A 10,790-nucleotide genomic window follows, 5' to 3' on the forward strand; every position below is an offset into this window, starting at 1 on the left:
GCATTGTGACTCATGGTGAATGATCTCATGTCAGTGAATTTTCTCCTATCGAGCTTAATATTCTGTTTCACCCCTCTCCAAAGCCACTCTAACACTCTCTATTAAAGATCTTCATCACATTGGTCCCCAGGGTCTTGACAATACTTATTAATCAAGTGTGTACATGTGACATTGCTTGTTGTCGTAATTTCCTGTGCCTGAGACCTAACTTTGTCAGCAATTTGGCCAAAATTAAGCCTTGGGTCTCAACTTGAAACACATCTTGCATCAAAGGTCCACAAGGGCTGTGGGAGTGGTACTGTGGTCTAGGAAGTGGATGCTTGTCTTTGGAAAGAAACAGTAATTAGAGTAACCTGAGAAGAACCAAAATGTTTGTACCTAATCCACAAATACTTATTTCAGGGCAACAAAGCCTTTAAGGTTATAAATTCCCCAATAAGTTTTTACTTCTTTACATCCTATGATGTATGAGTTTCTAAATCTTTTGATCTAAAAAGGACCTTAGCTCTATAAAATAATATATCTGTGATAATGATCCTTGCTAACATAGCGTGATACATGGAAATGGGGAAGGGTAGACTTTTTCATCATCAGATCAACTACAGAACATATATACTCTTGGGGAAGGAATTTGCTTAGGGGCCTAAGTTATATGCATAATATTATGTAAGCTACTGAATTATTGTAAAGACACGATTAAAATAAATGCATGCAATTCTATTAAATAAATCAAGAACTTTCATAGATTGATAAACTAAGCTCTGTGACCTATTAACTGTATGAATATAAATACCCATTTCATTCAAAATAACTACATAAAATAAAGGTAAACCACAAACTATGGCATGGTCATTTAATAAATTCACATAAACAGAGTTTATTTGGCAAGGCAAACTGGGATCGCTGTCCGCCAGTAGGTTAGGGTGAGTGCAATGTTGTACAATAAACGAAAGGTTCTGTGTGAAGGAGAGTGAGCAGGATACAACAACCAAAAGGGCAAACTGCATATTTGAAAACACAGCTGTGGTTCATACTCAATCATTTCATATCTCCAAGAGAATTCCTTTTACCAAAAAAAAAAAAATTGCATGCAAAGGTTAGTTTAATTATCATGTGAATGTTTGAAACTCTCTGATATAACAAAACTGCCAAGATTACCTGTCTACTAAACAGACTTCCTTCTCTTTCCAAATACATTATTGATCAATTTGGCCATTGATTTAGATCCACTGGGACGTCTCTTTTCTTTGAGTTTGAAGTTTATCAGGATGTCCTTGATAATTCTGATAAACATCATTTCCACCTCCAGAGACTGCTCTGCTGCAGACAGTTCACAAAATTGGCATCGGTTATCCAGTGCCAGCTTTTGCCCTTCTTCCCAGCCAACCTCTCGCACATGACAAAGATCTCGTTTGTTGCCAACCAAAAACACTGCTGATTCCACAGCTCTGAAATAGAAATACACAATTTTTAGCAAGATTGTTTTAACAACTCTTTTTTTTTAAAAAAAAAAAAAACAGATTTATAACCAAAGGATTATAAATCAAAAAAGAAAAAATATTGTGTGTATGTTACTTATGGTCATGTGTGTATACAGTTACACATAGCCCCAATTACTTAAATCATTTTAGATAAAATGTAGTAAATGGCACAGAAGCAACAAGGCTTTTAAAGCATAGGAATTGAAGTAACATGGACCTATTATTGAATTCTGGTGCTGTCTACTAACCAAGTATGATTGTTATCTTTTCCACTTTCAGTTTCTTTTAATGTAAAAATGAGGTACATATTCATCATGGAATACTATGTAGCCATAAAAAAAGAATGAGAGTGGTTGGGTGCGGTGGCTCACGCCTGTAATCTCAGCACTTTGGGAGGCCAAGGCGGGTAGATCATGAGCTCAGAAGATCAAGACCACCCTGGCTAACACGGTGAAACTTCATCTCTACTAAAAATACAAAAAATTAGCCTGGCGTTGTTGCACACGCCTGTAGTCCCAGCTACTCAGGAGGCTGAGGCAGGAGAATCGCTTGAATCCGGGAGGCAGAGGTTGCAGTGAGCCAAGATTGTGCTACTGCACTCCAGCCTGGGTGACAGAGCAAGACTTTGTCTCAACCAAAAAAAAAAAAAAAAAAGAAAAGAATGAGAGCAAGTCCTTTTCAGGGACACGGATGGAGCTGGAGGCCATTATCTTTAGTAAACTGACACAAGAACAGAAAACCAAATACTGCATGTTCTCACTCATAAGTGAGACCTAAATGATGAGAACATGGACACATAAAGGGAACAACACACACTGGTGCCCATTGGAAGGTCGAGGGTGGGAGGAAGAAGAGGATCAGGAAAAATCAACTAACGGGTTCAAGGCTTCATACCTGGGTGATGAAATAATCTGGACAACAAACCTCCATGACACAAGTCTACCTGTGTAAAAAACCTGCACATCTACCCCGAACCTAAATTCAAAGTTTTAGAAATGGTGAAATAATCCTCCTCACACAGAATTCTCACAGAGGTTAAAGCTCATGGAGATTGTGTACATTAAATGGTGTATATAAAAATACCTAACACAGGCCCGGGCAATGAAAGATGCTTACTAAGTATTGTTTTTCATGTTCCTTATCAATTGCAAGGGAAGAACTAGCAAATGTCTCTTTACTTATACAGTTACTATAATTGAACAGTCAATTTAGATAATATTTTCATAAGCAAAAATATTATTCAATATTTATCGCTGTTTTTGCTCTGCTAATATCCATTATAGCATGCTCTAGAGAAAATTGTATAATCTCATGAACTTGTCCTGTTTAAGAAATGTGTCTTTGTTAAGATAAAATGTCTCTGAAAATATCAGTATGTCTTCCTTGGTTATAATGAAACAATACAAAAATAGAGTTTGAGTTGAAGAATATATTAAAATCACTAGGCTTTAAATGGCATAGAACACTGCAAACATATCTACTATAAGGGAAAAAATGGGTGCACACAGTCAGTCTTCAACTCTTATTGGCCCTGATTCCACTAAAAGTTGGTTTCATTCAAATGACGATGTGTGGTGAACTTTTAAAAATGTTACTAAGGTCTTTTTTTAGTCTAGCTTATAAAATTATTGAAAAGGGTAAATGAGGAAGGATATATACATGTGTTTTCAAGGATGGGACACAAATATCAGATATAATTTAATGAAATAGTGATATATTTTGCTTTCCTAGTCTTTTTACAGATAGAGAGCTGAGAATATTCAAAGAATTACCTAGTCAATAAACCAGAAATATTTCCTGAAAAATGTCCAATACAAATGTTTATACTTTCAATATGTTTTTAAGTGTTCTTGAGTGATTACTCTCATTTGAAGAAATGTCAGAATTTTAGTCCTGTCCCTTACCTACACCATGATGCTTAAATATAAGATATTTAATGATTGAAACAATGGAGTTCTAAAATATCAGTAATATTATAGGAAGTAAGAGCTATGAGGCACCTTAGTAAAATCACATCTGTTTCTCTTATCTTGCTTCCACCAGTTAAATAATTAGAAAAATGAGCTCTAGAGATTAAAGTGGCTTACTTAAGGCAAATCAAAGGAAAGCAAAAATGTACATCATCTAACTCCAGGGAAATACACTTTATCAATTATTACCCATGATTTCTTTATACTGGGCATTTAAAATAGTTATTAAAAGTACATATACCAATTCTCAGTAATAGTATTGTGCTTTTTTTACTTACCAGATTAGAATACTATTTAGATTCTAAAGGCAAAATTGGTTAAAAGCACAAAGACTCTTTCACAATCAGCACGTTGAGCAAAAATAAATACTTTAAATGGAAAAGGCCAAAATGACTGAAAAATAGGGAAAAATAAAATGGAAAACTCAGATGCTTAAACTTTTATCTACTAATGAAACAGTAGCTTAAGGTACAATCATGTCTTCCTTCATAGTTCCTTGTGTCAAGACAATTAAGAAAAAGGAATTGTTGATCAGCCCTTTAGAAGGTAAAATGGAGAAAAATGTATTCTCATATTTAGAATTTGTAAAGTTTGATTACTCAGTCTATTTTGCTTTGATAGATTGAACAACTTAGTGACTAGGAATTGGATTTCACGGGATGCCAAACGTAATAAATCTGAATTTATTTAGTATCCTGAACATTTTTGTGAGAATGAAAAGAAAAGGTTGGAAAGATAACTATCTTATATACAAAGGACCATTATTTTGCAAGTGAGTGTCATGTTAACAATAGAAGCTGTCTTGTAAAATAGCCATTTACTCAGGGCAAGTAACTGTTTATGTCAGCCAGGATATAAAGCATTCTCATCTTATTCTTTTTTACTACATGTGTAACTCCTGTCGAATGGGAAGGTGAATTGTTCAGGGCTGTTAAATTTTGTAATTGGAAGGCTGTATTAAACTCTTCCTAATGATGCTTACAGCTATATGATGATTTACTAAAAAGAAAGGAGAAAGGAATGAAAAATACCTTACCTTTTACAATGACTAGTTTGTGGCTCCCGGATTCTGTAGATCAGTGCTTTTGCAAAAGCAAATGAAGACCTATCACTGATGTCATACACAATAACAAACCCATCTGCCCAGTGAAGCTCACTTGTGAGGGAGAATTTCGCTTTCTGTGTCTGAAATAAACCAAGTACATTAAAAGTGGTGGGATCTAATACCTGTGTTTTTATACTTTAAACAGTTAACTAATGGAGACCCACTTCAGCTGGAAGATACATCAATATGTTAAATACTGATATTTTCTAAAATATAGTTCTGTTTCTCTCTTATTGCTTTGTCCTTAATTAAAAGTGATTAAATGTAAAACAGAACTATAATAAAGTTATACTATCTAATTTTATAACTTTTCTGGAAGAAAACATCTCCAGTTTTTCAGAAAATTTGATGAGCTACAATAATTGTCTTTTGAATAATATCCACATATTTGTTTGAAAATATATCATTTATTTATCTGTTAGTAAATGGAATATCTATTGATTTTTGGTACTAGATTTAAATCAATAAAAATCAAAAATATTATAAAGGTTTAGCTAAAATATTTAAGATATATTTTGATTTACCTAAAATGATCTGTCTCATACAGTTGTTTTGAAACCCTGAATAAATGGCCACTTTTCTCTTATGTGTATAATCCCATTTTAACTGTTTTCCCACATGAATAGACAAGGAGGTTTGTACTTGGAATCTATTTTATTTATTATGTTCTATTGACAACTGGTTAGTTATAAGTGCAATTAGTGAAAATAAAAAGTGAATTGATAAGCCACTTATTAACTTCTGACAGTGACACTGTAACCTGATAGAAATATAGAAACAGCCTAATGTTGCAATTTTAAAGATATTTGTGATATGATAATTTTTGACGTGAACTTACAGAGGTGCTAGATAATGGAACTGACAACACTAGAAAATAATCTCTTAAATTTTTAATAATTAAAATGAGAAGAAACTTTGGTTTTAACACCGCAACTTTTCACTTTTTTCACTTACCCCCATATAATCTTCAAATCATGATTGTTAAAAAATCAATCAATAAATAAATCAATAAAAAAGTGTTTTGTTTTACTTACTTGAGAACAAGGGTCATATATTTCTAGATTTAGTTGTTTCCTTTCCAAACACAAGTGCTTCTTATAGATAGATTCTGCAAAAATATGCATATCCACTGTCAGTATGAAAATACTACAAATGTGAACTGATAAATTCAACCACTCACATTTTAGTGGAATCGTATTGTGCTCTTTTTATATTGCTGGTGACCGAAAGCATGTATTTGCCGTATTTACTCAGATATGTTTCTTTCTTTTTTTTTTTTTTTTTTTTTTTTGAGACAGATCTCTGTCACCTGGGCTGGAGTGCAGTGGCGCGATCTCGGCTCACTGCAAGCTCCGCTTCCTGGGTTCACGCAGTTCTCCTGCTTCAGCCTCCCGAGTAGCTGGGACTACAGGGGCCCGCCATCACGCCTGGCCAATTTGTGTGTGTGTATTTTTAGCAGAGACGGGGTTTCACCGTGTTAGCCAGGATGGTCTCGATCTCCTGACCTCGTAATCCACCTGCCTCGGCCTCCCAAAGTCCCGGGACTACAGGCGTGAGCCACCGCGCCCAGCCAATATGTTTCTTACAAATGAATCTCACCACTATCTATATTCACCTACAAACCTTTTTGCTCATATACTTATATTCCATCCTATTACTGTGGATGGAACATCTGTGTTTCTATCTAAAGTAAATCCATCACTCTCAGCTAGTGATGATTTCCCCTCACCCACCGAAAGACATGGCTTCAGCAATTTTACTTCCCTCTTATATATCATAATTTTTTCCTCTTTACCATATAATTAGCAACATCTTACAAACATGAAAAATTTCTTCTAACTTAAATGTATTATGACTTAATGGGTAATTCTGTATCTTGATTTTCTTTGCCTTATTGGTAGCATTAACGTAGTTGATCATTCCTGCTTCCTTGAAGTATTTCCTTTAGGTGACCTTCAAGGCAACACTGTCTCCAGTTTTTGTTTTTGTTTTTAATTTCTTGTTGCTCTGTCTTAATCTTTTTTTGTTCACCTCTCCCCGCCCCCACTGACTTCTCACATTTCAAACATGGATCCAGTTCATAGGTTTCTTCTCTTCTTACATTCCTTTTCGGATCTCTTCTAGTCCCAAGCCTTTACATGCCAATTATTTCTGATGAACTCAACTTATGTCTGAAGCCCAGACCTCATCCCTGAACTCCGGACACAAATAACTTACTATTGGACATCTCCATTTAGATACTTGATAGCTATCTCAACCTTAACACACTTCAAGCTGAACCCCTGATATCCCTGCAAAGGCTGCATCTTCTACAATTTTCCATTTTGTTAAATGGCATATCCATAACTCCAGTTTCTCAGGAAAAAACCTTAGGATTATCCTTGATTATTTATTTGTCTTATGTCACATATTTATTCTAAAATTCCTTTTTAGTCTACCTTCAAAATATATTTTGAATTTTTCTGTATCTCACCATCTCCATTGCTAACACTCTAGTCTAGACCACCATCATTAATTCCCTAATTTATCACAAAGCCTCCTAAGTCATCTTTCTGTTTCCATCCTTCCTCTAACACCCTTCCTGTTTCTAGTGTATTCTCAACACAGAAGTAAAAGTGAACCTTGTAGCCAGATCACATCACTTATCTGATCAAATTTCTTCAATGACTCCTCATCTCTCAGAGGATTAGGGTTGACTTCTTAACTCCTACCAGGTTATATTTAATGAAATTTGTTACAGTTTCACGAAACCTTAAATTACATTTTCAGCCAGTTTCTTCTAAACTTTATAGGTTTATTCTTGACTCCAAACCACATTATTTCCTTCTAGCCAATTAAAATTATCCACTCTCAGATCTCAAAAACTGCCAGCAAGTGTCATCAATTCTCACATTTTTAGAATTGTATTATTTCCCCTTCTAGTTTTAATATACAAAGTGGAGTCATTTTTGCTAGTTTGCCCTCATAGAGTTAATGAGCTTTTGATCATTTGATTAGCTTTTCAAAAATGCCTCTAGGTCTTTTATTTTTCATCGAGAGGTAACAGCCAGAAATATGTAAACATTTCATTAGTTTATACAACTATACTATATCAAAGTTTAAGTTGAGGGCTTTTATTGTTGTTATTTGGATGGTATATCGTACTGTGTTTGTTTTATTTTTTAGTTCTGGGACATTTTCTCATGCCCAAGTCCTAAGTTGTATGTTATGTTGACCTTTTTGACTGATGTCGTTGCCTTCACAAATGAAACAACAGGAATTTTTCTTTTTATGTTTTCAACTTTCTATAATCAGTTTTCAGGCTCTTGCCCTAAAATGTTCATAATGTCATATGGACATGAAATACCATGTTGAATTCATGTAGGGAAAAACACAATGTAATATATTAAAGCTATTTTCTGAGATACTCCAATTATGCTACTTCATGATTGAATGCTAAAGATTTTTGTTTCTCATGGAAAAATACACTTGCAATCATAAATTCCTCTTAGTCTAAATAAGTAATAATCAACAAAAACATTCTCCTTTCTCTCAATTTTTATATTTTCTGTAATCTGCCATTCTTATTTTTTTTTTTTAAAAAAAATTCATCTCCTCATTTCATTTCTTCACTCGGGTAAGATATTAGCACCATTATATTGTTTAATTGGTGAGCCAAAAATATGCTCAAAATTATGGCAAAATTTCTCACTTTTTGTGTTGTACTATTTCCCATATATTATGCTAATTCTAGTCAAAAAACAGAAATTTATAACAGTTCATGAAATCTTAAAATTATATCAAAATGCCCCGGCATGTATTTTAGAATTTTTCTACATTTATGTAAATGACTTAGATAATGATATGATATTTAATCAAGGTATAACTTTCCTTTTTTTATGGTTCTACAATAAAAATAAATTTTACTCCTTTGTTAGTTATCGTTTTAGTATTAATTTTCTCTTATTTTTTAAAGAATGTTGATTTAATTTCAAAGTTGTTTTATACCTTACAAGAAATATTCAGTTACATGTTCTACAATATTTTGAAGAGAGGATCTTAGTTTTAATGTTTTTCCAGTTCCAGACTTTGAAACCAACTGTCTTACTTAACATCAAATTGGGTGAATTTTACCATAAAAGAACATTTAATTCAAGTACTTATTTTGGCATTTCTAATCAGAATATGTGAATAAATAAATAGTTTTATATGCATAAAAATGGTATAGTCTATCAAAATGCATCTCTGTACTTAAGTGGGATTTAATTATGATGTTAAAAGTTTTAAGGTAAAAATATCTAGAGTAGTGACTTACCAAAATTAGAAGCATATTCTCCAATGAATCGCTTAGTAAGAAACCTCACTGTAAGGGCTGCAAAGCAAACAATCTAGATTTAGGGCTGTTATATTTTAGGAAACAGCTAATTTGGTTATGTGCATAAGGCTTTAGTTCTTAAATCAAAAATATTCAAGAATTAATAAAGACTTTAACATTTGACCAAATTCTGTTCTAAATAGTAGTTAACAATATTTCCATGGTACACACAAATGATTAGAAAGTTAGAAAGGAAGTGATCTTAAAGTGCTGCACATCTAAATCACTATGCAGTTAATTCATTACCACAAAAACATAAGGCCACTTACCTTTTGTAACAGAAACAGATTTCTCACTATATTTGAGATGCAAGAAGTTTGACATCTGTTTATTTTCTCTGTCAAACTCAGTCTGGCTTCAAGGTACTATGTGTAATAGTCACAAAGACACTACCAAGTATTTGCAGTTATTTAAGGATGTAGGGACCTACAAATCCAGGAAATAGAAAAAGAACCTCTGGTATCCATTCATCATGTCACAGCTCCTGGGTTTGGCCAGTTAAGATGCTGTGATTCTTTAGGCTCAAGTGGCCCTATTCGAAGCATCCTACTATTATAATGTGAATGAAACCAAAGTAAAACGCAACAAAACAAAAGCATGACTTCCAGAGTTAGAGCACATTATTGCTCAGTTCCAGAACATCCACCAAGCCGTGCCCAACCAAAGTTCTTTCATCTTAGTAATGCTACATTTAAAATACAATCCACAAATCTCCAAACATCTCCCTACCCTAGTTTCAGAGCACATGAGTTCTATCAAGGCCATTGTTTGGGAACTAGTGGGTATAAGGCAAGTGTGTTGAAGTGAGAAGTAGGTGGGATAGTGATGTAGAAATTTCCTGTTATTCCTATGAATTGTAAACATCAGTAGAACAATACACAAATTAACATTTCAGATATTTATCTTGCTATGCCTGCCTATATATTCTATAAACATAGTTACTTACCTATAAAAATGAAAACTCCTAATGAAAGATAATGTGCCTATCATCCCAATGAGATGTTATTATAGATGTACTTTCATATATATGAAATATATATGATATATGTAATATATATATATATATAAAATACATGGTTAATGGTTAACATGTCAATGTTTCTCACTCTTTCTACACTCTATTATAACAGAGAAGACATCACCACTCACCAGATTTGCCTGTTCCTTCACCACCCAAGACAGCAAGCTTCACATCATTCATCTTGCTTTTTCTGCTTCTTGGTCAGTCCTGTCTTCTGGAAATATGCTGCCCTGTGACAAGCTTTTTTTTAATTTCCTTTTTATTGCTGCTCTCATTTCTCTAAGAACAACTCCGCCCCATATTCCTACCAGCCAACAATAACTTTAAAAATCTTTTCCTAGAGTAGTTTTCAACTCAGTTTTCATATAACATTTAAAAAAAAAACAAACTGGAGTTACTATTTAGACACAAAGGCTTATGAAGACAATATGTATATATTTATAACAGAACCTTAGCTTACGATTCTCTATTTTTGTGTACCTGGAATCTGCCTTCTCCTATGACCTAAAAAAAAGTATAATCTCTTTTCATTTAGAAAATTTTTAGAGGATGGGTAAACATCTCTGTAAATTTACTTTGATTGGATTGGTTTCTTTGTTTTATTAGTATCTGAGCCTATATCTGCTAGGGTTTCTTCTGTGAAAAAAAAAGGGAAATCCATTCATTCAATCATAAAAAAAGCACAACTATCTAGGATTTAGAAGTTTAGGTTTGATAACAATGCAAATAAATATCTAGACCATGTTTGTGAATCATATGAGATTCTCAAGGAGCAAAAATGGGCACTACAGAGTTTTAACTTATCCAATGTCTTATTTAATAAGCAATTTCTCCTTTAAAAATGTTTTGTCAATAGAAA

General features: G+C 33.5%; 1 protein-coding gene across 2 annotated transcripts; it reads right to left on the bottom strand.

Moving 5' to 3' along the window:
• Nucleotides 1–839: 839 nt before the first annotated feature.
• On the bottom strand, nt 840–10,165 carry RERGL (RERG like). Of its 2 annotated transcripts, none has more exons than XM_054443262.1 (5): nt 10,060–10,165; nt 8,851–8,907; nt 5,591–5,664; nt 4,488–4,636; nt 840–1,448 (listed from the first exon to the last, which is right to left on the bottom strand). In XM_054443262.1, the coding sequence occupies exons 1-5, from the start codon at nt 10,109–10,111 to the stop codon at nt 1,166–1,168; spliced, it is 615 nt and encodes a 204-aa protein (XP_054299237.1). In that variant the 5' UTR covers nt 10,112–10,165; the 3' UTR covers nt 840–1,165. The 2 variants fall into 2 exon arrangements, with proteins under 2 accessions (XP_054299237.1, XP_054299238.1); XM_054443263.1 differs by lacking the exon at nt 10,060–10,165 and adding an exon at nt 9,180–9,234 and having other exon boundaries at nt 887–1,448.
• Between the last annotated feature and the right edge of the window lie 625 nt (nt 10,166–10,790).

The sequence above is a fragment of the Pongo pygmaeus genome, chromosome 10 (genome assembly GCF_028885625.2).
Source record: "Pongo pygmaeus isolate AG05252 chromosome 10, NHGRI_mPonPyg2-v2.0_pri, whole genome shotgun sequence".
NCBI lineage: Eukaryota > Metazoa > Chordata > Mammalia > Primates > Hominidae > Pongo > Pongo pygmaeus.